Source organism: Rattus norvegicus, chromosome 6, assembly GCF_021556685.1.
Source record: "Rattus norvegicus strain SHRSP/BbbUtx chromosome 6, alternate assembly SHRSP_T2T, whole genome shotgun sequence".
Classification (NCBI taxonomy): domain Eukaryota; kingdom Metazoa; phylum Chordata; class Mammalia; order Rodentia; family Muridae; genus Rattus; species Rattus norvegicus.
This window is the reverse complement of record NC_141539.1, coordinates 111,665,645-111,692,841: the sequence shown is the minus strand read 5'-3', so window position 1 is coordinate 111,692,841 and position 27,197 is coordinate 111,665,645. Positions and strand designations below refer to the sequence as shown.

Sequence of the window (27,197 nt, the reverse complement as noted above, 5' to 3'; positions counted from 1 at the left end):
ATGCTTCTACATGTTTAGTTAACTGGAAGTCAAAACATTGGCTAGAGCCCAGCCATCTTCACTTTTCTCATGGACAGCTGACACTTTCAAATTTCTTCTCCATTTACTGTGGTCATGCCTAGTCCCATCAGTCTGCGGCCAGCATTTAACTACCCATGCCCTCCAAGTCTGATTACCAGCATTTAACTATCCATGCCCTCCAAGTCTGATCACCAACATTTAACTACCCATGCCCTCCAAGTCTGATCACCAGCATTTAACTACCCATGCCCTCCAAGTCTGATCACCAGTATTTAACTACCCATGCCCTCCAAGTCTGATCACCAGCATTTAACTACCCATGCCCTTCAAGTCTGATCACCAGCATTTAACTATCCATGCCCTTCAAGTCTGATCACCAGCATTTAACTATCCATGCCCTTCAAGTCTGATCACCAGCATTTAACTATCCATGCCCTTCAAGTCTGATCACCAGCTTGCTACATTTCCTTGCTTCTGGCTGTACAATAGGCCTCTTCATCTATTGGGATTCAAATACTAGGGATTGGAAACGATCTCTGCCCACCTGTTGAGAGCAGATCAAGGTCGAGCCACGCCCATGTCAGGATTCTCTGTGCTCAAAAAAATTTTGTTTTTTTGAACAGAGAACTAGGATACCACTAGAGAATGGTGTGTTGTCCACTTTAACATGTACTTGAAGCAATTTCACCTCCATACCTCCATTTCCTCCCTAGATTTAATTATTATTATGGAGTTACAACCAATTTTAAAAATTAGCACAACAGAAACAGAAAGACATAACCACACAGTGAGTATCATGGACTATTATCAATACTTCATTAGAGAGTTCTGATTCCATTTAGCATTGAGGAAGAAGGTCTCTACTAATTAATAGCATAGAGACTGCCAGAAGAGAACAAAGAGAGCCCAAAGATCATACAAGTGTCACATACCATACATATGCACACATAGGCCTGCACCCTAGAGTCAGTGCCCTCCTGTCTGTCTCTGCAGGATCTGCATCAATAATCAGACGCGAAACATTCTCAGATCATGAACTAAATGGAAACGTGTGTGTGTGTGTGTGTGTGTGTGTGTGTGTGCGCGCACGCGCGCATACGCATGTTTTAATACCTTTAAATTATATTTACAGTTGAAATTTAGATGTTACCTATGCAATACTATATACCATAAGAGCCAGTAACAAACTGAACTTTGCAATGCCTGTAAGACTTATTTTTTTTATAGTTAGGGAGAAACAATCCAGTTATAGAAATATAAATGGACAGAACAGAGACTCACTGGAGACCATGAGCACACAGGAACAGCTAAGTGATGGAAGGACCAGTATGCCCCGTCCCAGCACCCCAACTCCAGTGGCAGCCTGGTCTGCCCTACCTGTTGGGTGAGGAGACTGATGTGGCTGGCTGGGGAATACTGCCTGGCTGCCTGCTTCTCTGCAAGCCGCTGGAGTTCAGCCGTGACCAGACTTTGGTTGTACCTTCTGTTGAACGAAACATCTTCACCCTCTTTCTGTGTTTTGGCTATTCCTGAATGATGCTTGTGTGGATGGCATGACCCTGCTGAAAAAGGGGAAAGAGTTCTCACCCATTTAAGAATCAAGTCTTGAATAAAATACAACAGTAGCAAACAATTATCAGGCCAACGGACATTCTAACAGCATAAAGGCCAAAGATGATCTTCAAATGGTCATCAACCCTCTATAAATCCTTGCCATACCCTAGAAAGTCTTCCTATAGGCAAATGATCATGTGTCTATCAAGGACTCCTATCACAGGGAGTTGGGAAGAGCCAATGTCAGGATGTACTGAGATTCACTGAGCAGCAAGGCATTGGGCTCTATCTTCAACAGCACGAGGAAAAGAGAACGCAAACATTGAAATTCTTACTCTTTTTTGGTTTGTTACATCGATTACATATGCCAATCTGTGGCATCTATGGTAACAGCATTCACAATGCTTACAAAGTTCCAAAAGGAAATGGGTATGAAAGAGAAACCAAGTATACTTAGAAAGCTAGCAGTGACTTTGAATTCACAAGTGACTGTCCCCTCAGATTTAAATTTTCTTTTTTCAACTCTTTGATCACAATGAAATCAAGGTTCAAGTTTTCTTCTAATTATAAAATCTCACTGAAAAGCTGTTTTTAAAACCACAAAAATAGAAACGCTATAATGTATTTCAGTTCTATCCACTTACTCATATATCTTCGTGGTGCAGGGGACTGAGCCAGGACTCACAAGCTCCCAGGCCCCTTCTGTCCTCTTACAATGCTAATGAAAGCATACTCATTCTGTATACGCGATGTGGTGGCATGCCTTTAAAAGGCTTTTCATGTTTACTGTGCTATCTGGCATATACATGCGTTTTTACAGTGTTGTGTGAGTCATAAGTGCATTGTGATAAGGACCTGTAACTTTCACGTAAGCCCAGGAGTTACATTAGCAAAAACATAGTCAACCAACATGCTCCTCCCATGGGCAATCTCCCTTTCACTCCGTCTTTTCCTTTTGTACAAAATCATTTTATCCTGTGGGTATATGTCTATCTAGAGATATATATCTATGAAGAGACATGTACTTATCTACTAGATAACTTGCTTATTTTTGGGTTCCATTAAAACAGCATCTCACAAGAGTAGTTCTCCAGTGTTAGCTTTCATCATTTAGCATGACATTACCAAGAGGCATCTTCCCTGGGCCATCCTCCCTGGTTTTTGTTTTGTTTTGTTTTGTTTTGTTGCTGTCTTGTTATCCTTTGCTCCATCATCAGTTCCTCTGAACCAACTGCAGTTATAAACAGCACGGTGCACACTCATGCACACACAGCAGCAGGGCTTTGCTTGTGCCTATGCCCAGGGGTGGGACTTCTGCGTCACGGGGTACATGTATTTTCAAACTGATATGACAGTGTCAGCGTGGTATGCTCTACACTCCCACACGTGCATTCTTGCTGACCCACACACCCTTTACAGTTTGGAACTTTTCTAACAAGCTAACGGTCGCATAATTAAGAAGACTGATGTTGGATGCTGCTCCATCCTTAGAAACCTCATCCTTTTCTATCGTCTTTTCTCGAGTTATTAGAGTTGGGCTTCTGTTTTTTACTGCTGCTCTGTATAATAAGCCTGCAAATATTTTTTTTAGGTATTAAGTTCTACATTTGCAAATCTGTTTTTGAAACAGGATCTTACATTGCCCAGGGTGGCCTCCTGAACTCATGACACTCCTCCTACAACCAAGGGGGGTGTCACCACTCACAATTGAAATTTATCTTTATGTATGGCTGCGGCAGGGACCTAACCTCACTTGCACAGCATCATTTATGAGAAAGAGCCCTTCCTAGTGATGAACAATGCCACCAACTGTGTTGACTTTCTGAGCCTTCTTTCTTACCTTCCTCCTATGTTCCTTTGGTCATTCTGTGCTTTTGCAAATACCACACCCTTAGCTTTACAGAAGTTAAGTCTTCAAGAGCTCGAAAAGTCCTCAGTCCTCCTTTCTCTGGTCATTTAGAACAGGCTTATTGAGTTAGACAGCAAACCTGCTGAGGTTTTTTTTGGGTTAATTTTTGAACCCAGAGATCAAATTTGACTCCTAAGACCTGAGGCTTCCTTTGCCCACACACACATTATATTTGTCCACTGACCTGGGTTTTCTCTGAAGACTTTTGACATTTTATAAAAAGTCTTTTCTAAACCTTTCCCAGGGTAGTTTATAGCTTTATGCTACTGTCTAACATGCTTTCTAAAAAAGCTTAATAAATAAAGTGATAATGGATTAAAATGCTGTGTATAATTAATACCAAAGAATTTAAACTCTGGAGTATAGATGGCCTCCAGTAGGCTGACCATTCCTGTCTGGATGCCCACATCCCCAAGGGTATACAGGCACCACAAACTGGACTCAACGGCTTTCAACTGATAAAGCATATGTAACAGAATTTAACTCTTTTTATTCGCTGAGACTTTCATACAATATAATTTTGTTATGTTGATAATATTTTGTTTCCTTTTTTATTACTTATGTTTTCAGTTTCCCCAAAATGTACCTAGAGATCATTTTATGCTTTCTACATAGTCAGGATATTATCTGCAATTAAATTTTATCGCCTGTTTTATTTATTTTTAAATCTTTTATGCCAGTTCTGACTTCCAGTGAAATGCTGAACAGAAGCAACCTTAGCGAGCACCCTCGCCTCATCCACGAGGGTCGCCATGTCCTCATTTAGACTGACTCACCTGCGGGGCTGGGGCCGACGCCCTCTTTTCAGGTTAACAGAGACCTTCTCCTTTCAATATTCAGAATTATTATGAGTGAGTTTGGAGTTTATCAATGCTTTTTCTGAATTTATAATGATGTCTTCTTTTCTTCAGTCTGTTAATATGGCGGGTGATACTGACATGCCACGCCTACACTACTTGAATAGACTGACTCGCCTATTCAAGTTTATTCAAGTATTAGACTACCTTTCAGACGTGGCTAGATTTGACAGGCTTTTATTTTGATTAGAATTTTTGCATTTACATTTATAAACGAAGCTGGTAATTTTCCTTTTTATCACTCATTTTGTTTTCAAGACAAATCTAGTCACACAAAATGGGTAAGAATAGTCTTGCATTCTCTAGTAATTGTTAATAATGGCATTATCTACTTCTAGAAAGAGTACCTACCAAATTATTTGGGCCTTATGATTTCTTCCAAAGATTTTAAGTACTATACCAATCATTTATACTCATAGGACGATTCTGGTTCTCCTCATGATTCTGAGTCAATTTTACATGCTATACTTTTAATGAAGTTTGTTCATCTCAATTTGGGGAAAATAAAGTTGTTGATCAAATCCTATTTTTTCTTATCTATACATCTTTGTCTGCTCCTCTATTACTTGTATAATGTTCCTGTCAGCTCTCTTTCTTCTTCGGTGCTTCTCTACTGCTCTGCTTCTGACCTGTGTGGGTTTGCATCTCTCTCCTTAGATGGCGATCACGGTTGCTTCCGTTCTCCCCCAGACCAGGATGTGCAGCCATCTTACTACTCAGTCCTAGAACAGCAACTTTCTTTACAGTAAGATTTCTTTTCCCACTTCTGATTTTGAAATATCAAAATTTATTATAGATTCCTTGGTTACTGGCTTTTAGCTTAGCTGTAGTGTGGGCAAAGAATGACACTACCTGGTTTCAAGTCTTACAATTTTTTTCCCTTGCTTACAATATAGGACATAACTGATTTCTATATCATGTGCTCTTGACTAGCTGTTTATTGGGTGCATGCTCCTAAATAAGATCAAGAGACGAACTACCATCCTGTTCAAACATCTCTCAGACTTTTAAAAAATTACAATTATGCATATGTAAATAGGGAACACAAGAAGTGTGTGGAAGTCAGAGGACAACTTGCAACTGGGTCTTTCTTCCCATTAGGTGCATCCCAGAGATGAACTCAGACTGTCAGCTTGGTGGCAAGTGCCTTTACCCACTGAGTCATCTTCACGTCAACCCTTGGCCTTCTAAAGACCAAACTACTATACGGCCCTGCCTGGCCTACACTTACTGTACAGAACAAACAGACCCTGAACTCCGAATGCACATGCCCCTGCCTCTTGAGTGCTGAGATTAAAGGCATGCACTACCATGCCTAAGGGTAGTTATTTATAAAATGTGGTTTCTAAACTCATTTTGAACATGGGCATTACTAAATTGTTTAAAATGTCAACCAATGTTAAAATACTACCCAAAATGGTTCATCATCATATCGATTAATGTTCTGTGGAGCAATTTTTTTAAATGCAGAACTGCGCAGTTCTCATGGAAATGTAAGAACCGCAGAAAGGCCTAACCAATTTTTTAAAAACATTTGGTGATTTAGAGACTCACTGTAATGCTACAGCAAAACACTGTGACACTTGTGTAAGACATAGAAAAATCAATAGGAAAAGAACCGAGACTCCAGAGATAAACCTTTCACATTTCTGATTTCTGACAAACACGCTAAGGTAATACATTAGGGAAATAACATTTTAAAATAACTGCTCCTGGAAAAATTAAATATGCATATGCAGAACAATGAAGCTAAACACCTACGTTACCTCACACGATAAGTAATTAAGAATGAACAAAAGTCCAAAATGTGAAAACCTAACATGAAATTCTCAGGAGAAAAATATAAGGGTTTATGAATTTGGGTTAGATAATATACTTTCAGATATGACACAAAAATTACAAGCAACAAAAGAAAAAAAATAGGAAAATTAGACTTCATCAAAACTTAAAACTTCTATGCCTGAAGAAATTGAAAGGAACAATAGAGAAAAACCGTTTCTAAGGCAATTACCTGATGAAGGACTTGAATGGAGAATACATCAAGAACACAACTCAATGATAAAAATTTTCCTCAACTTAAAGACTAGCAAAAAATCAAATAGATATTTCCCATATAAAGATATACAAATATTCAAAGGCATGCAAAAAATCAACACATCACTAGCTGTTAAAGAAATGCCAATCATAACCCTTTTATTAAATAAACAGATTCTTACTTAAACCTTTAATGATGAGTTAAATGTTAGCAAGAACATGCTTGATCAAAATGAGGACTCACAAAACTTACCATGTGATCTAGCAATTCTACTCATCTATATACCCTATGAAATAAAAATTTATGTCTACCAGTAAATGCTGCAACACTGCTTACAGCACCACTATTCATAATGGGCTAAAGGGGGAAGAAACAAATGTCTACCATCTGACAAACAGAAAAACAAATGCTGTACAGCTATACAACAGAACACCACCCAGCCATTTAGAAAGCATTACACGTGACACACGCTATAACACACATGAACCTGAAAAGCATGACACTATGTGAAAGAAGCCAATTAAAAGGACCATTTATTGGACTGGAGAGATGGCTCAGCGGTTAAGAGCACTGACTGCTCTTCCAGAGGTCCTGAGTTCAATTCCCAGCAACCACATGGTGGCTCACAACCATCTGTAATGGGATCTGATGCCCTCTTCTGGTGTGACTGAAGACAGCGATGGTGTACTTATATATATGAAATAAATCTTTAAAAAAAAAAAAAGGATCATTTATTGAGTAATTCTAGCTGTGTGAGATGTCCAGAATAGACAAATCTGCAGAAAAGGAAAGATACCCATGGTGGCCAGAGGCTAGGAGGAAGAAGCAGCAGATGACTGCTAATAGATCTGGGATTTAAGGGAAAAAGAAAGTGTTCTGAAGTTAGCCAGTTGGTGTTGATTATACTTATCTGTGAACATCACTAAAAGACACTGAATCTACATGAAATAACCAAATTTCCAAGTAGGGGTTATTATCTAAATAAAGCTATCATGAAAAAATGGGCTACAGCTCACTGTAGGGTATTTGCTTAACACATGTAAGGTCCTGGGTTCAATTCTCAACATCTTAAAATAAACAGGAAGAAAACTTGACTGACAATATGGGTCTACTTCATTTAAAATTAAATGTCCTATCTTACTAATTCGTTGGTCAGGTCATTTTAAAGTTGTCTGATGTCAGGAATAACTACTTAAATCAGAAAGAATGCAGAGTGACTTCCTAGGCCAGTGGTGGTTTGCAGGAGGACTCTATATATAGGACTCTTTTCGTCTCTCTTGTAGTCCCTAAAAGCAGCCCTGTTTCATTCTGTATCAGGGACAGAATGCTAGTGGCAAAATGCAAGGCCCTTCCTTCTTTAGTCACAGCAGAAGCAGTAAAAGAGAAGGCGAAGAAAAAGAAGTGCTCTGTTTCCATGGGGCTGGGGAGGAGCTGACATGGCTGGCAGTCTTGTTCTTCTCACTCACCTGCCTTTGCTGAAGAGGGACGAGACAGTTTCTGGCTATAGATGTGGGCAGCACTTTGGAAAGAGGAAAAGGGGCCAATGGTGTAGCTGCCTGACCGGCAGCGTGGCAGCCCAGCGGGGCTTACGTTCGGGGTCCCAGGGTGTACTGGGGGAGAGGCACTGTCGGGGACAGGGTTCAGTAAAAGTGCTGACTGGTGAGGCATGCTGGGGATAGCTGGAGAAATCTGAGATAAAGAGGAATGGTGGCCAGGGCCTGAGGAGAGGGTAGAGGTTGTGATAATAGATGACAAATGGGTGCTGGGGAGTCTCTGCAGGAGAACAGCAGCAGGGCCAGAGAAAGAAGAACAATTGGTATACACTAGTTTAGCCTCTTTTCCTGCTGAAGTGGTAAATCCTATTAAAGCAAAAACAAAACAAAACAAAAGAACAGGTCATTTTGGGGAAAATAAACAGTCTCTATGACACATAAACATTTTAGAACATCAAAATAATGTTAACACAAGACAGAAATCATGCAGACTTAATGAGTATCTATCTTGAACTTTTGCTTACCAGAGACAGCCTGGTAACAACATTTTTACTTTATTTTTATCCTTTCCTAAACCCCGAGTTGAGACTTCCCCAGAAAGCAGAGCAGGCAGACTCTACAAATGCAGGGCGAGCGGGCAGAGTCTCTACAAGGAGCAGCTAACTCCACCCCCTGGGGAAAAAGCAAGTGCTCAGAACTTCTGAAGAAAATGGGAAATGCTTTTGAAGGAAAATTAGTTAAATACAGTCAGGACACTTCCTTGGTGACAATATCCTATGCATTTATAATACTGCACACCTGACGCCTGCTTTTCGTTTAGAGTGTATCAGAGAGCAATGTGTGTCTAAGTACTCACGAGATAATTTATCGGAGTGGATTTCTGTTGCCTGTTGCTGTTTGGGTTGCTTTATTTTCACTTCTTGTATTGTCTCAGGGTGATCTGAAATAAAAAAATATTGCCTTAGGCACTTTTACTAATCAAAGTCATTAGCATGAAACATAAGTGTTAATCAGTGCTGGAAAACACTGCACATCCCACTATGGCCTTTTAAGGACGGTAACATCTGGAGTGCTCAGTCAACAGAGTGATTCCCAATGATTCCCAGCACCAGCTCCATCTACTGACTGTGACCCAGCTAGGACATGCATGGAAAGTGTGGAAAATGAAATGAGAGAATTGGGGTGCTTCCGCCAGAACTCCAGGGGATGGGAGATAAGAGATCACAGTGGCTGGCAGGACCTGCTGGAGCCAAGTCAACATGCATGCACAAGAGTGGCACTGTGAGATGCAAACACAGCCTCAGTGATTGTTGGTGTACCACCTGACTCTACCCAGTTTACCTGAGGCAGGATGATCATATTTAATAATAAAAAGTTCCTACTGTAGCTGTTTTTCTCTACTATAAAATTCTGAAACAGAACAGTCCAAAGTTATTCATATACTTAGAGAAATGTCCCAAGTTCTGAGGCAAGGGCAAGATTTATCTAAAAACTTCAGAAAGCCTCTCAGAGAGATGAATAAGAGTGTGGATCCTGTACTCTCCATGGCCACTGTAGGGCTAATGCTGCCCCTTGCTGTTCAGTTAGGAAAAGAGCTCAGACCTGCACCATCAAATGCCTTTTTTTCTTGTTTAAAACCTTCATACCCCTCTCTAGGTTTATACAGTAGAAAAAGGAAGAACTGGTCTTCTAACATAAAAATCACCATTAAAAAACAGATCTAAAGGGCAGATGCTGGTGGTGCACGCTCTTAATCCCAGCACTCGGGAGGCAAAAGCAAGTGGATTTCTGTGAGTTCAGGTCAGCCTTTTCTACAGAGTGAGTTCCAGGACAGCCAGGGCTACACAGACAAACCCTGTCTCAAAAAAAAAAAAAAAAGCAAGCAAACAAAAAAGCCCCAACCAAATCAAACCAAACCATGACAAAAACAAACAAAAACAAAACCACAAAAAACCAAAATCAAACCAACCAGATCTGAGACTCTGCAGTGAGAATCTATATTAACAGGAGCTGCTGCACAGCGACTGGGTCTTCTCCATTCCTGTCAAGGGATCAGCTGCACAGGAACGCCCATGAGAGTCCCAACTCTCCAGGTGAGCAGGCCTTCCTACCCTTAACCTTACTGTAAACGTTCCTTAGCCTCCTTCCCACGATAAACTCCATTCATCAGACAACACACCTTACAGACACAGGGCTTGGATAGCTTTAGTGATTGAAGTGTCAGCACAAAGCGGCTATCAAAGGGGCTAACAGCAAATATGAAAAATCAGAGAAAGAAGAATAGACAGAGGAATATGAAGCTAGAAACAAGCTCCAAGAGGAAGCTGGGCTTAAGAGGACTATGAAAAATACAATTCAGTAACAGTTCCTAGTAAGACTTCACAGAATAGCCTAAATGAATTTTACAACACTGGGCTGAGATGTTTAGCTCAGTGGTAGAGATCTGTGAGGCTCTGGGATTAATCCCCAGCCCTGTAAACACAAAATGAAATTAACAAGATTTCTCTGGGAAATTCATTTTATATTTGAAATGACCAATTTTCCTGAATATTTCCACATTAGACTGGGATAGCCCTAAGAGCACCGAGATTGAATCTAGTACTTAAAATACTGACAAGGAGCTGGAGAGATGGTTTTGTGGTTAAGTGCACTGGCTGTTCTTGCAGAAGAGCTAGGTTCAGTTCTCAGCACCCACATGGCAGCTCATAACCCAGGGAATTCGATGCCCTCTCCTGGTCTCCACGGGCACAAGGCACACATGGTTCACAGACATACATGTAGCAAAACACATGCATAAAATAAAATATTAAAAGATTGACAAAATACCTACGTTGCTATACTTGCATCGAGGTTTGAAAGGAGCCTTACACTGAAAGCACAGAACTTGCTGCTCTAGCTGTGTTGTTTCTCTGATTGCTATGTTGTTGTTGTTTTAGAACAATAGGAACTAGGCAGTGTAGTCCACACTGGATTCCAATGGTGTTCCTCAGCAGTGAGAACTTTCAGAATGTGACAAAAAAATGTCACAATGCCTGGAGGAAACCCACAGAACCTAGGGCTTGGGACTAAGAATATCAGTCACTCCATTAGGAACAGCCCTGCACAACCACTACCACCACCACAACATTCTATCCAAGATGCCCATGGTGCCGAGAGGCATGGATGTGGAAGGGCCTAAGAATGGAAACTAAGAGCAAAGCTCTGAGCTGAGCAAGTGACCCTGAAGACTGGACCCTGTGTGCTGAGGAGGAAGCCGAAGGAAGCACTCAGCCCCCAGAGCTCATTTTCTCAGCTGTGGTGAAGTTTGAAGATGGAACCTGCTGTACCCGCTGTGTGGAAGCACACGGGAAGATGGATGCTCACTAGAGATCAGGTTTTCAAAATCAAAAAGAAACCCAAACCCTGCTGTTGCCTGAAAGATGAAAATGTAGCTCTAAAAGATGCTCTTGTTTTGCTTTGAAGACAAAATCGAGTCCCCCGTGCCCGCCTGCTAGCCTCAGCCCCACTGCAGAGTTCAGTCTTGCTGGAGACTGGTGTGCAGCCAATTTATCCTGATTCTTCTCTGCACAGCTCCATTTTCTGTTTGGTTACACTTTTCACTCAGTAGCTGGCATACTTACCGCCTTTTGCCCCACTATCAGAGTAACTACTGCTGTTCTTAGAACTTTTAGAATGAGTTCCCAGGAAGACACTGGCAGACTTGTTTTTTTGGGTATAAAAAGTCAACACCTCCTCCAGTTCAGCCTCACTGAAATGAAGAAAAGAGTATGGTCAGCACAGAAGCTGCTCCGGAAGGTCTTCTGACATTTTATTATGGAAACAGTAAGCAGGGGAAGGGAAGCGAGAGGTAAAAGCCGAGAGCTCCTCGTGAACAGTTTTAAATAAAACATAACTGAAAGCACCTGGGAAAATGCAGACCACGGTAAGGCTTTATCAACCCACACAGAGATTTTCTACATCTGTGCTCTGACCCAGCAAGGCCTCGTTACATGGAGCTATGTAGAGTTAGTTAAAATTAAATAAAATTAGAATATTCTCGTCCAGAGTTGTACTATGCACATTTCAAGTACCCAGTAGTCACCTTCAGAACGTTTTGCTTGATCACAACACTCTGGAATTGAAATCACAGATTGGGTCAAAGCTTAACAGCAGCCTATTTTTTATACGATACTCCCTCCCCAGCTTACACAGCAGGGAGTGGAGGGAAGTACACCTTTAAAAAACCCAATAAGAAAACGATCACTCATGCCTCGGAGTGCAATTATCATCTGGCTGTAGTTTGTAACTCGTCTATGCCATTTCTAGACAGCTGAAGTATCTTTACTAGAAGGGCTACAAGTCATTTTAATGTGCTGTGTCAGAAATAAGGAGACATAGTGTGACCACAGAAAAGATCCTTAATCATCTGAACAATGCATGAGACAGAACTAGATGGGCATTTGAATTAAGGAAATTACTTATGTTATGGAGAGCCACAAAGTTTAAAGAATGAGAAAACAGAGGAGGTCTAGGGGCCTCCAGTAAACATAACATGCAGATCTCTTGATCTTAGCCGAAGGGCTCGGAAGTTCTAATGTGGGATTTTCAACATGTACAGCCACTTTTTCATGGCCATTTTCCTATGCCTGAAACTTGCTATTGTTCCACACAGGGAGCCTTCAAGGAGGTGAAGCAACCCACCAGCCATCTTCAGAGCACACTTACGAGAACCCAGGAACCACCTCTATGGATCTCTACAAACCTCAGGTCCCCATGGAGCAAAGCAGCGCAAGGTAAGCAGTGTTAGAAACTAGCAAGTACCCAGTGGTCGCAGTGGGCCCTGCTTCCCCAGCAGTGTTTTCTTTGGCACTTCTCAGGATACTGGAAGGCAAGGGGTACTGGCCCAACTACAAGCCACGTTGTACCTGTCTTATCCTCTGCCCACTTCCTCATTTAGGTCTTCTTGCCTCCTTCCTGCAAGCATTTGAGTCTGTCAGCCCATTGAAGAAATCCATGTACTCGCCCTCGCTTACTAAAAACCCTACTCCAGTGGTTCCCAGCAATTGTTCATTAAGTTACAATCAATAAATACAACCCAATGTATTTTCATCTCCAACACTTTAGTAGTTTAAAGTATATATGGTTTATATTTATCATCCAGTTAAATTTCTTATATTTATTTTTTGTTTTTATTTTTTTAGAGTTTGGGGTTTGTTTCCATTTTTCTATTTTAGTTATTAATTTAAAAAGATAATATTTTCTTGGTATCATCCACTTTTTTGGCTTCTCTGCTTTTAGTTTCTTTCTATTTCTTTAATCTGTGTGAGTACATCTATACCATAGTGCAAGTGTGGAGAACAACCTGCAGGAGTTGCATTTTTCCTTCCGACACACAGGTCCTGGGAATGGAACTCAGGTCTCTGGCTTGAGGACAATGCCTTTACCTACTATGCCATCTTTCCTTTTTTGCTTTTGCTGTTTCTAATAAGGCTGATGTGGGGAGCTGTTTCTTGATTCTTTCCTATACCTGCTTTCTCAAACATATTACTCGTAACCAGAATATCCACAAAATAGCATAGTCAAATATAGACCCTACAAAATGTAGACCCTACCTAACTTAACTTCACAAATAACGGAATGCCGTTTTCCTAGGGGTATACCATCCACTGTGATTTGGACAACTGCAGCCTAATTAAAGGGGCCTAGAGCTGTCTTTTCCCTTTAGTTTAGTGGTTTCTGCACAACTCTCTAATCTGAAAAACAGTAAGATTTTTACATTTTATTATTTTATGTGTATGGCTGCTTTGTCTGACTCTTTGTACACCACATGCATACCTATTTACCTCAGAGGACAGAAGAGAGCGTCACATCCCTTGGGAGTAGAGTTAGAGATGGTTGTGAGCCATCATATAGGTGCAGAGAATGGAACCCAGGTCTTTTGTAAAATTAGACAGTGCTTTTAACCTCTGAATCAACTCTCTAACCTTACAACTCTCTATAAAAGCACCTTCATTCTGAGTCTTTATAAAAGTTAGAATTAAGTGTTTTTGTTATCTCTTCCTTTGGAAATACAATGTCAGTGAGCAAAATTGTGTGGCTGACTTACATCAAAACAGAGTTGAACATAGAGATTTCCAATTTCTCAAGGTCAACCCTAAGCATGAAAAATTTGTTCTGTTTTATAGAAGTTGGGTGTGACCCCCACAGTGCTGAGAAACTGCCAATTCCTCGCTCTGCTCGGTGTGGGTAGAATTTGGTTACCTCCACAGTGCCAGTAGGTCAGGAAGAAATCTGGACTCGGTAAACACTACAAGTCTCTAGCTTCCTGTTTCTCAGAGGCTCTTGGTACACTCGGGGTTGTGTACTTTGATGGCTGTCTAGAGCTGCAGCCCAGACACCACGCAGCAGTGTTTTCATAACTGAAGCCATGACAACAGCAACACAACTGGCTGAGATACGGAGAGGCCAAGCCTATAAGACCATCCCTCCTTTGAGGACCAAGCTTATTCACATCTGTGTATGAGAAACAAGGGGCTGTTGGGGATTCAGTGGCAGCTCAGGAGAGGGAAGGACATGGTTACTCATCAAAAGTGATCTGTACCTTGCTTGTCGGATAAACTCCTGAAAGCTTTCTGCGTTCACCCCATCTTCTTCCTCTTCTTCTAGTTTCTTCTTTGATTTCTTTTCAGCCATTTGTTCTGTTTCCTACCCATGTCCAACCCCAGAGAAGAACAACAAAATCAAACTGACTCCAGATAAATGTACTTTGTCTGCCTTCTTTTTCTTGGGTTAATGGCGCCTTACAGTAAAGACTTTAATTCTTCCCAGACTTTCACCACCTATACATTTGACATGCTACTTTTGGTCACCACTTCATGCAATGTTTTGAAATTCCCAAGTAACAGTGACAGAATGTAATTTTTAATCGTGTTTTCACTTTCTACTAACATAGCTCATAGAGAGAGACTTTTATCTCGGATAATTCTAGTTTCATAGTGCGCTGGACAACAGGCACACCACATTTTGTCGCAATTCATAGAGGACTGGTCTTGGAAGAGTTTCTTGAGTTGGCTTCCAAATTTACTGAGTTCTGACAGAGAATTCTCAACAGATAACAAAGTAAACCGTGGCTGCAGTTTAGTGTGCTGACAGGGTAGCCACTAGCTTAGCCTTTCTATGTAATTTCAGAAAAGCTATGTCAACTTTCAGGACTCAGCTGTTCCTTTTACATAGTAGCCATACTTTTCCTCCTGAAAACATTTTTAAAAATGGATGCTAGAACCTTAGATATAAGGCACTTTGGAAAAATTCTAATTTAATAGTGTATCACCTAAGTTTGAAATCATATCCATTTCAAAGGTCTCAGAGAAGAAAATCTAACACTTCCAAACAGAAAAACAAGATGTCATTTTAAATTTACAGTATAAGTTCACTCTCAAATGGTCAACTCACCATTGTCTGTAGACATAATACTAAAATACAGTTTTCACACAGAAAGACCTTTCTTAGGTATACAGGAGCACAAAAGAAATGTGTAGTTTCCTAAGAGTTGAGTATGGCATTGGCCCTCATGATAAGTGGTTTTTCAGTCCAGCTGGACTGCCCCCGAGGGCCACAAAGAGGATGGTGCTGTCAAGAGACCACAACAAAGCAGACTGGCCTGTTCCCAACAGTGTCTGATGAACCAGCACATAAGGTTATCGACTCACCTTGTTATACACAACGATAAAATCACCTAGCTGGTGGGCAAGGATTCTTCTGCGCTCCAGAAGTGCCAACCGCCGACTAGGTAATACCATCCTCAGTGAGTGTTGTAGGTTACTTGATGCTCGCTTGAGAAAACGAACCACTAGTTCCTGTGTAAATTAAGGAGAAAGGACAAAAGTAGGGATTGTGTCAACCACCAGAAGACAAGCCATGATGGGACTGAACATGTGTGAGAAGACAACAAAGACTGGATTCAGGAGACTCGAGGAGAGGCATAACCCACAGTTCTACGAACATGTGAGGTATAAGATGCTACAGAAAGGCAAAACAAAAGGGTCTCATTCTCTTTCTCAGTATGTTGGCAATCAAAAAAATAAAAATCAAATGTGGATGCAAAGAACTAAAAAGTATGGCAGCAGTTAAAACCCGCCCCCACACACACACTGAACTATCACAATTCAGAGTGAAACTATTACTTCTAATAAGGTGCCCAAACAGAGCCAGTTAGGAAGTATAGTATTCAAAGTCAGCGTAAACTAAAATCACAGAGGCAGATGAACTCATCAAAGGTGAGAAGGCAGAAGAAACCCGAATCAGGTACTATGCCACATGTTCCTAATCTGGTGCTTGGGAGGATGAGGTAAGAGGATGGCAAATTAGAGGCCAGTCTGGGCTATAACAAAACAAACAAATCAGTTAGAGAGACAAACAAAACAAATCAGTATAGAGAAAAACCTAACAGAAAATAATACCACTGAGGCCAGAGAGAAAAGGGTTAAATGGCAGACTACCAAAGAAGCTGGAGCGAGACAGGATCACAAGACAAGGCTCTGAATCTAGACACTAAGGTCACATTGAGACACTTCATGTAAAGACCATAAGGAAAGCATGTGGAGCGACCCAAGCAATGCAACTACTACTTATAAACGTGTTGTAACGAAGGAAAATAAAACTGCTTTGGTAGCCACAAGGTGACATCTTTCTTCCTTCCAAAGGATAAAGGAACTATGAGAGCTGGGTTGTGGAAAGCAAAAGCAGGGGTGGGAGTGGGGTAGGGATAATGACTGCAGGGATGACATCAGTAAGAGAATGGGCACTACACCTCACTTAAGAGGAGACAAAGAATCCAATTTGGAATTGAAATCTCAATCTGGTCATTTATAACATCACGAACTCAGAGAGATTGCATGGAACCAGAGACCTGAAGAGGCACCATCCCATAAACTAACAGAACTTTCTTTCAGGAGGGCAGGAGGGCGAGTCTTGAGGCTCTAGGTGAGGTGCCTCTGAGCCATCAGGTACAGACTCTGAGCCGAGCCCAGAGCAAAGGGGAAGCTGTCTGTACCTGTGGCCCTCAAGTCCGGCCAGGGAAGCTCCAGGTATATTTTCAAAAATTCATACAATGTTTACTTGGTTTTGCAGTGATGACCTTATATATTCTTATAGAAACCCCCAAACCTTGGGTAAATTCTCAACTAGAAACTGGAATAGTTAGTTTGGTTGTTTTGTTTGTGTGCCTGCTTTTGGTTATTTTAAGTGATTTTTTTTTTTAAATTTGATTTTTGTTCATGGCTCCCCCCTCCAATTTTCTCTATATAAAGGGTAGAGACTCAGAACTAGAGGCTTGGATTTCAGAGTTCTCTGCTGTCTTTACTATAGGGTGGCTTAAGCTACTATTTTAAAACATTATTTTTTCAGTGGTGCAGACAAACGAACTCTTAAAAAGTCATGTTCAATTTTCCACTTGGAAAGAGCAGAGCTAACATTTTCCACTGATGGCTGAAGGATTGTGCATGGCACACAAGGTTTATCTCTCGGTTCTTTTGGCTACTTTAAATTCATCATTTGTTTCTGGGATAACCAACATGATTTTTAAAAATACACCTTATATTGTATTAGAGAGAACTAAAAATTAAAGTGAGCATTGACAAAGGACACGGTTTCCTCAGAGTTAAAGACCCCTCTGTGGTAATGCCTGTAGTTTTAAAAGGCCTTAAGAAGGCTGTGGCCTCCTCTCCAAGCCCTGATCTTACCAAAGAATTTGATACTTCCTGTCATTGTGATCTGAAATATTAAATCATGGCTGTGATCAAATAACTGACACAAGATCAAAATTGTCATTAATTTTGGGTCTAGTAATCTAAAACTTTACACAATTACAAGTAAAGTAAGACGTTAAGCTGACTAATGGTACTTCTGAGATAGTACAGAGACACCGACTTTCAAAGAGCTAATGGAGCTAACTCCTCAGGACAGAAAATAATGGAAAAATTGCATGACGTGGTGCCTGTGAGCACATGTGCCACACACTCCTCTAGAGGTCAGGGGACAACTGGTGAAGAGCCTCTTGCCTTTACATGGGTTCTGGGCATCAGACTCAGATCTCATCTTGAGTGGTGAGACCTTTAGCTGTTGAGCCATTTGCTGAGTCCTGCAATAATTCTTTGCTCAGAATATACTGCTGAGCTGGGGACAGGAGGAGAGAGAGGAGGACAGTCAAAGGTCCCCAAAAGCAGAGCCTCACCATCTGTTCGTCCTCTTTGGCAGCCCAGCTGGGACTGAGTGTCTGACCACCACTGTCTTTTGTCAGACGGACTTGCACATGCTGAAGATAGGCAGAGAATGCTAACCGGGCCTGCACTTTGCTGTAGAAATCCAAAACAATACATCGTTAAGAGACAGAATGGTGAGCCTACCAACCACATACCTGCCTCTCCCCAAGTGATCTTAAAGGATCCTTCTGTCTGGATGGCCAAGACCATGAGAGCTGTTACATGGACACTTCTCAATAAAGAACTCTTCCCAACACTATACAAGCTTTTAAATTGTTTCCCGTACAGAAACTGAAAATCACTTCTGCCTATCATGTTGCCTCTTTGAACTTTGAAGGACGTTCTTGGGAGAATGCAGTGCTGTGTTCGCTGGGCCACTGGTAGTAAAAAGGAAGGGTGTAGTGTTTGGAAGCCTGTCAGGACATACTTATCAGATAAGACAGAGATTCAGATCTTGTTATGAGAACTAATATTCCTAGCATGGAAATGTCTCTGGAACAGGAACTAGATTAGTCCCACAAAGAAACTTTTGAGTCCAAATTTTAAGGTCATACATTTCTCAACTACAGGAAGGGCTGGAGCCCAGAACAAGTGATTGTGGTCCAACAGAGCTTGGTGTGCATAACCTGACAGACAGGGATGAGCCCAGATGTTCTGCAGGGAAAACAACCTTCACGATGGTAAAGCGCACCATGGGGACAGCTGTTTTCTGCCTGGTGGTTTCGGTGACAGGCAAAGACTATCCTCAGGTTGCAGTGGGAAAGCCAGAAAGAAAGTGACAACTTTCACTTCAGCGGCTAATTGTGGCAGATCTGTTTTCTTTCAGGCAAGATTTTGGTTACTTCAGCTGATCGGCCTCCTGACACTGTAGCCAGAATTACGTCAGCTAAGATTAGGGCCCAACACAAGCTCTGCTCACAATCCTTGAACACGTAATCACTAAACACTGCCTGCTCATGGTCCCCAAAGTTAAGATGAAGGATTCGTCCCAAGCGAACTGGAGATGCTACAGGAGTCTAGGACTGAGTGTGTTTTGGGGGACCGGAGTGCAGGGGAATCAGGCCAGGGAGCCTGCTTGCTCCTTGATTTTCATTTGTAAGAGGTTCCAGCAAGTGAGCTATAAATAAGGTTACAATGTAATTACTAACAGGGGCAGTTATGGAAGTACAGTATCAAATTGAAACAATGAGTTTAAATGTTCAAATATTCCCAACAAAGACATTCCTATTCCCATCTAGAGAACAGCAGCATGTTCTAGTTTCTTCCAAATGGAACTGCCTCACCAACTGCCCTGACTGAAGCTCTCAAACCGATAACTGAAATTCCAATCCTTAGTTTGTTTCAAATGAAATAAAGAATACTGAGTTTTTCATATCTATAAACCATCCTGAGAGGATCCTCCCACAAGTGTATCCTGAGATGGTCTCAAGAGGCATTCATTAGTCAGTCATTGGTATACTCCCTTACTCAGAGACCTGGGCAGAAGTATAAGACAGGTGAGATTGGCATCAAAGTGATCTGGCTTTAGAAGACAAGACTGTTACCCAGATCCTTGACAGATACATCATGAAGGAGAAGGTGCATGTGGTCTCCACCCTAGCCTTGGCCTTCCCCAGACCCCAGGGACCATTGAGACAGCCTAATGGACAGTGGGGAGCGGCAAGGAGTTTGCTGACTTACAATACACCCTACAAGCCCAGCTCCTTCAGCAGCTCAGGAAGATGCAATTGCTGGAACGAGTTCAGAATATACTTCTATTTACAATTCTCTTAGTCCTTCTTCCTTTCGGGAAATCGGTTCAGAAATCCTGGTCTGACCCTGTACCTTGGCTTGACAGAGGAGGCTGAAGCCTGGAAAGGGTCTCTGACGCTATGACTTGCCCTCAATCCATAGGCCAGAGCCCAGGTAGCAGAAATGAGTTCATATAACCTGAACTCCACCAACGAACTATTCTCATTCCCAGCATCCTCCCAACCCAAGCCTACCCACATCTCTGAGCCAAAGTATAAAATCTGGCCTTTAGAAAGCACAGGCCAGCACCCAGGCAACTCAACTTCTCCCTAGGCCTCCATCAGCAGCCTCTCCGTAGTCCCTCTACTGGCCTCTTTCCACCTGCCTTTTAAGACCTTCTCTGCCAATACATCCATTTCTACATCTTAATCCTCTGGCCATCAAATCCTTCCTCTTGAGTCTATAAATAAGCTCCAGAATCTCTATCTTTAAAAATAAAACCATCCTTTCTCTCTCCGTGACATGGCCTCACCTTCCGCTGCTAAACCCTGTGGAACAGCACCATCACCCTCGCTCTCTGATCTCCTCAGCTCACAACTCCTCCTCCCACAAATTCAGGCGTGCCTCTTTATTCCCTCATACAGCAGGCATGCTAGGCCTCCTGTGGCTGACGCTGTTACCCCTGCCACTCTGAACTGTTGCCTCTTGGTCTTGTACTGACCTACCTTGAGGTATTCCCCCAAACTGTGGTACTCTCTGTTCTCTCCCCATCCATTGTGAGTCAATCTGAACTATCAGTAATGTCCACTGTAAGGCTTGACTATGAACCTTGACCTCTATGTTGTACTTTTGCTGGTTAGCACAGGGCACATCATCCTATTCTTTCTATCCATTGGTGACATCACCACATTAGCCACTGTAGAGCTCTTTAGTCTGCCACGTCACAAACAGCCTAAACCCATCTCCTTCTCTCCACTCTGATAACACCATTCTCTGGCTAACAACTCCATCTTTTGCGTTTTGGACAATTCTGACTGTTCCCTTTCTACATTGAGCTGCTTCTCTTACTAACTGCTCACGATGAGAGCAAAATTTACTCTCTCTATATAACAGGGTCTGACTCATGCAGTTACTTAAAAGCCAATCAAAAACCAAACCCAGTTCCCCTGAAGCCTCTGCACAATCTAACAGCATCCATTTTGGGGAAATCTAATTCCTTATCACACCTTCCTGAACTTCTTTTATCCTCCAAGTCTGCCAGGTCCCAACTACAAAGGTTTGTGACATTTCAGTGCCTTGAGGTTTGTTCCTCCTGAAGTCAAAGGCAGGGCTCATTCACACAGGCTCACCGCAAAGATCACCCCTTTATGCTCCATTCTTAATAACCCCTAACCACCATGACACCGCTGTACCATCGTCACGGCATTCTTTGCTGCCTGGAAAACCATGTTTCTTTGTTTACTGTCCATCTTCCCAGCAGACTGTAGGCTTCCCATGCCCGCCTTGCTCCCTGCAGCACTGCTTTGTGGCCTAGCATATTCCTGGCACGGAGAGGTAGCAATGTTTGCTAAGGGTGGGAGGAATCGATGTACTGCAGCATTTCCGGGCCACTTACTGCTACTTGATCAGCACTCCACTTCCCAACCTTGGGAGATCTGCATCAGTTAAGGCTAGGTCAAAGGTCGTCTTTCACATGACCCTCTAGGGGGTCTAGTCTTCTAGTTCTGCGCCCTAAAATTGATGTGTCCTCAGGGGACCTGAGTCCCAGCCTCTGAAGGAGCTCACACACTAACCCTGAGCAGCTTGAGTTAGTTTTGATCGCTCAGTACTCTTAGTTAGACTAATGCCATCATGCATCTACTGGGCCTCTGAAACCTGGGTCCTTCTCTAAGCCTCTGTTTTCTGTGATAATAGCAATATTTAACCCATCTCAGGACTTCAAAAGTCTCAGGACATCTGTGATTTTCAGAGGAAACTGAAGCCACTGACACAGAAGCTGGCACTCAGTACAGTTAGCTATAACCACCTCAATGACCATCAATCTCAAAGGAACCTACCTTAGATTGCCATTATCCTGGAGAATCTGCATCAGATTAAATTTAGACTCAGGCTCTTGAGTCTCGATTTTGCAGCACGATTCACCTTTATTAGTCCACTCAGCAACTTTCATAGCATTTTCTCTAGGTGAATTTTCTACGATAACAGTCAATGAAGGTGTGTACTTGGCTTGATTTTCTGCAAGAGATCCTGCAGACTCTTCCTGGGAAGCTTCTTGCTCTTCATCTTCATTGTCTAATCCAACCTCTTCCTCTTCTTCACTCTCTGTCTCCGTTTTAATATTCATTTCAGCTGGTTGGGTAATCACTAAATGCGAAGAATCACTAATGTTGCTGAAAAAAGGATTAAAACGTCCTCTCTCCCAACACCTTCCTTTTATCTTTGTAGTAAAGCCTATGTCTAAGTCAAACCACCAGGAGGACACAGAACTGAGTGACTCACAGCTCCTCATCGTACACGCTCAGGAACCCATCAATGGTCACTGTTAGAGTTGAGCCTTTTCATCACTCTGCATGGTATTCTCTCAACTCAAGACAATCCCTACTACAAACTGCCTTTGACTGAGTACTCTCTCTGGTATATCGGGGCATTAAAAACAAACAAACAAACAAACAAACAAACAAACAAGAACCTTCAAAGAGGTACAAAGAACAGAGGGATATCTTCTGAGTCTATGTTTGCTGCTGTCTTAAAACAGGAACTGTATGCATGTATATATAGATATATATGTATATGTATATATATGTGTGTATATATGTGTGTGTATATATGTATATATATGTATGTATGTATGTATTCCATCAATGAGACCCCAGACACTAATGATACAGGTACTCGACAGAGAAAGAACATGGGGATGGCACCAATCTATCAGTCAGTTAAGAACGCATCTGCTGTAATGTAGGAGATTATCTGGGAAACAAACGCCTTCATCTAAATACTCACGTCACCGGCAACTTTCCAATGATGCACTGAGCTACAGCACCATCAAGCCCAGCATCACTGCTCAGAGCCCACTAATGTGGATGCTCATGATTTCTAAAGGATTAGTATCTGTTTGAGGGTGGAATGAGGGTGGGAGCCAAAACAGGCACTTCATTTCAAGTCTTCGCTGCAAGTACGAGGGGATTGGACACTTAAAAATTTATATTCCTTTCAAAATTAAGTTTCAGAGTGGGGAAAGATTACCTAAAGCAAAATTACCCTCATGGGATCAGTTCTGCCTCATCAGGGATTAAAGAAGAACCTGGTTAACTGCTCTGCCAGGACCCAGACTGTACAGTTTGTTGAATGCTCACTGGCAGGTACCTGGGTATTTTGGCCTCATTGCCCTCAATCTGCCACTCCGTCGTCTACGTTTTCGCACCTCCAGAGATAGTAGCTTCCTCTCATAAAGAGCAGCGTGCAGCTTGGCCTTGGAGTTCATGCTCTCCACCTTAAGTTCCGATGCTCCATCCGTATTCACTCTGCGGAAACAGCACAACAGCACAGCTTCAGCAAGGACTCCTCATCAACCGTGAAACCCCTACGCCCAGGACAGGAAGCAGGGCACTCTTAAGCTCAAAGGATCTATAGCTACACAAGACAGTAAAGTCCTCTTCTTTACTCCAAGACTGTCACGGGAACCCTCATGAACTCTAATGTGCTTGGACTTCCCAGGACAATGGGAACAGTGTAGCCAACATGAAGACTTCATTAATGCTCTTCCTAAATTTATTAAATGTTCTAAACAAAAATATACGTGAAGACACCATTTCAATACCTTTAAGCTTCTTGACTATTACTTCACTGCAAGGACTGTAAAGTGTCACCCCAAACCCTATACCTTCAGAAGGACAAGGAGACTGCAGTAATATTTTAATAATTGAGATATAAAATGCATCTTGTTCACATTAAAGTTAGTTACAATCTTCGCATTAGTATTTAAAATTCTTTTGAATGTATATAGTCCATAATACACACAGATTTGACAGAGCTGGCAATAGAGAACAGATGATGAGCTGAGAATAGGGGAGTGACACAGAGGGGACTGTGACTCATAGGGAAGTGTCACCAAAATGCTGCAGAGGCTGTCAGGGTCTTCCAGTCTAATGTTCCACAACCTGGGGACATGCCAAGCCCCCAATCTTCTTTGGAACAGAATTAGCTCCACAAGGAGATAGGAGAATGGCAGAGTTCCTTCAGGTGTCAAGTATAGTCAAGAATTAGAGTCAGAGGCACAGACATGAGCTGGCAGCAGACAGAAGGCAAGGCCCAACCCTAGCAGGTTCTGAATGAGATGTGGGGTAGGGAAGGGGACTGGTGATACCTATGCCAAGTTTGAGTAAGACGAGTCACAGACTAGGGATGTGATGGATGGGGGGCCCGGTCCAGACAAGGAGTGGACAAGGCACAGGGCCTCTGCCCTCTAAGGCGCCTCACCACCCTCTTTTGATGCAAGATGTCACTATGATACTGAGCCTGACCTCGAACTTTTGGACTCTCTTGCCTTAGCCTCCCAAAGTTAGCTACAGCTAAGAAATGTCCGACCTTATCTATTATCAGACTCTCAAAGACCAAACCCCACAGAGCTCTGAAAATAGATATTTAGCCAATTAAATAATAAACAACTCAGACTGAAAAGCACCATTCAAGCCATTTATTTACAAATAATTGGCTATTGGTCAAATGTGGTAGCTATGATATCAAAACGACATCAAATGTAATATCAAATGTGACATCTCTATCTTTCTAAGGAAACATTTTTAAAAACTTAACCTGGAGCCAGGCATGGTAGCACATGCCTTTAATCCCAGCACTTGAGAGGCAGAGACAGGAGGATCTCTGTGAATTCGAGGCCAGCATGGTCTACAGAGTGAGTTCCAAGATACCCAGGGCTATATACAGAAACCATGTCTGGAAAAAAAAAAAACCTAATTAATTAATTAATTAACCTGGTCTGAAATAGCTTACTATTTTAGGTCACCTTAATTGAAAAGGTTGAAGTTGATATTTCTTATTTCCTCACTTCTTTTTCTTTTCTTTTTTTTTGGAGCTGGGGACTGAACCCAGGGCCTTGCGCTTGCTAGGCAAACACTCTACCACTGAGCTAAATCTCCAACACAAACACACATTTCTTTCCTTTTTTTTTTTTTTTTTTATGTGAGTACACTATCGCTGTCTTCAGATACACAGAGGGCATCAGATCTCACTATGGATGGTTGTGAGCCACCATGTGGTTGCTGGGAATTGAACTCAGGACCTCTGGAAGAGCAGTCAGTGCTCTTAACCACTGAGCCATCTCTCCAGCCCTCCAGTGAAGTTTCTTAAGATGAACTCCAGATCTGTGACTTCAGTCCTCAGAGTCCTCTCTCCTCCTTTTCCTTCTTACAAGTTTTCTTCTTATTTTGAGACAAGGTCTTGCTCTCTTCAAAGCCCAAGGCTGGCTTTGAGGTCCTAAGCCTTTGCTTGGATCCAGAGCAGGACACAGGTGCAGCACCATCCCTACTTCTGTGCTCAGTTTGTAATGTAGGCGCTCAGAGCTCAAAGGCCCCTCAAGACACCACCTTCACTGAAAAATCACACATTTTATGTTTTATTACTAATGATTTCAAAATACTTTCCAATTTCCTTTGTGATGTTCTTCTTGATTCACAGAGATCATCTAGAAATGTGCTGCTTCTAGCTCAAATATCTAAAGATTTTCCAAGGATATGACTTTTCATTTCAATCCTTTTAAATCCAATAATACTTGTTTCATACTCTAGCGTGTAATACTACAGCCTAGTTTTTATATATTTACTCCTTTAGACCACCAAGATATTCATATTATTAATATTTAAAGGCAGCTAAAAATTGAAGGCCAAAGCCCATTCATTTGAAACAATTCTCTTCTTTTTAGTTTTTAGAAACAAGGTTTCTATAATAGCCTAGCCTAGTCTTAAAACATGTAGTCAAGGCTGGCCGTGAACTTACCACAGCACTCTTTAGTCTCTCATGTCCTAGGATTACACATACCAGCCATTACACTCAGATTTTAAATAGTCTTTTTGTCTAAATTTTTTGTTTTTTAATTTCTTTTTTTTTTTTTTTTGGTTCTTTTTTTTCGGAGCTGGGGACCGAACCCAGGGCCTTGCGCTTCCTAGGTAAGCGCTCTACCACTGAGCTAAATCCCCAACCCCATTGTTTTTTAATTTCTTTTCTCCAACTTCTCAATTGATGGTAATATACCCAGGAAGTCTATTACTTGACCAAATGCTACAGAAAGTTTATAAATTGTAACTTCATTTGAAAATAAGCTACACGAATTTGTTTTCCCTTAAAAGACGACCATAATGACTCCCTTAAAAGAAAAGTTGAACTTAGATTCAGAAAGCTTGTTGTAGATGATGGATGGATGTAGATGTGGGCAGAGCAGCCTGCTGTACAAGCCTGGTGGCTTCCCAGATGCAGGCATTAAAGGAGGAGGAAGAGTCAGTCCCATAAACACCGTCCCTTACTACACATGTGTCATGGCACAAGTTCCCACATGCATCACATACTCAGAGACACACAAACAGAAATTTAAGTTATTGGATGAGAAACTAAATAGTTGACACACAAACCAATAACAGCTAGAGGCAAGGAGCTGTGCTATCCTCCTTGTTAGACTGCTTCTGAAGAGGACAGCACAGAACAGGTAATCTGTTGAACTCTCAGGAGCCTGTAGATGTGTGCATAGGCTCAAGAGTTTCTGTGGCACCTCAAGGCCTAACTGAGGTAAAGTCATGTTGGGCTTTTCTCTGGTGATTCTCTGCTCTGCCGGATTAAAGCTCCCTGTGTGCTGACTTTGAGCAGTTCAGCCATGTATCACAGCATCGCCATGGACAAACAGAACATGGTGACAATTTTCAACTCTCATTACTACTCTAGTCTCTTTCATCCCACCAAGCAAAAAGGCTATTATTATTGGTTAAAATGATGTACATAGAATTTAGTAAGTTAAACCTTATACCTGTTTTCTAATGCGTGGCTCCAGAGTACTTTTTCAATAGAAAGCTTTTACATATTGATGCTGTTAGTGATGAGGCAAACTGAAAATAGTTGTATAAAGCATTATGTGCAGTCTGCATGGCTACACATCATACAGATGGAAGGAATTTGTTAACTTTGAAAAATTAGTTACCGTGCTCTTCCTGTCAGCAAGCTCCTTCTGGTGTTTCCCCTGCAGATGTAGAAAGCACAACAGGGTCAGAGAATACACCCACTCCTCATTTCAGAGTTCGCACACATGGAGAATGCATTCGTAAGAGACTCAACATCTAATTAGGGCAGACTGGGCAT

At 41.8% G+C, this 27,197-nt stretch overlaps 1 protein-coding gene across 50 annotated transcripts in view; it reads right to left on the bottom strand.

Moving 5' to 3' along the window:
• Positions 1–27,197, bottom strand: part of Ttll5 (tubulin tyrosine ligase like 5) — a 218,128-nt gene that overhangs the window by 108,093 nt on the left and 82,838 nt on the right. For 17 of the 50 annotated variants that reach the window (NM_001427290.1, XM_087552823.1, XM_087552827.1 and 14 more), the window contains 10 exon segments: positions 1,399–1,583; positions 7,843–8,235; positions 8,726–8,809; positions 11,490–11,617; positions 14,450–14,553; positions 15,558–15,704; positions 18,080–18,200; positions 21,896–22,202; positions 23,205–23,362; positions 27,040–27,078. In NM_001427290.1, coding sequence (NP_001414219.1) covers positions 1,399–1,583; positions 7,843–8,235; positions 8,726–8,809; positions 11,490–11,617; positions 14,450–14,553; positions 15,558–15,704; positions 18,080–18,200; positions 21,896–22,202; positions 23,205–23,362; positions 27,040–27,078 — 1,666 coding nt within the window. 50 annotated transcript variants of the gene reach the window in all.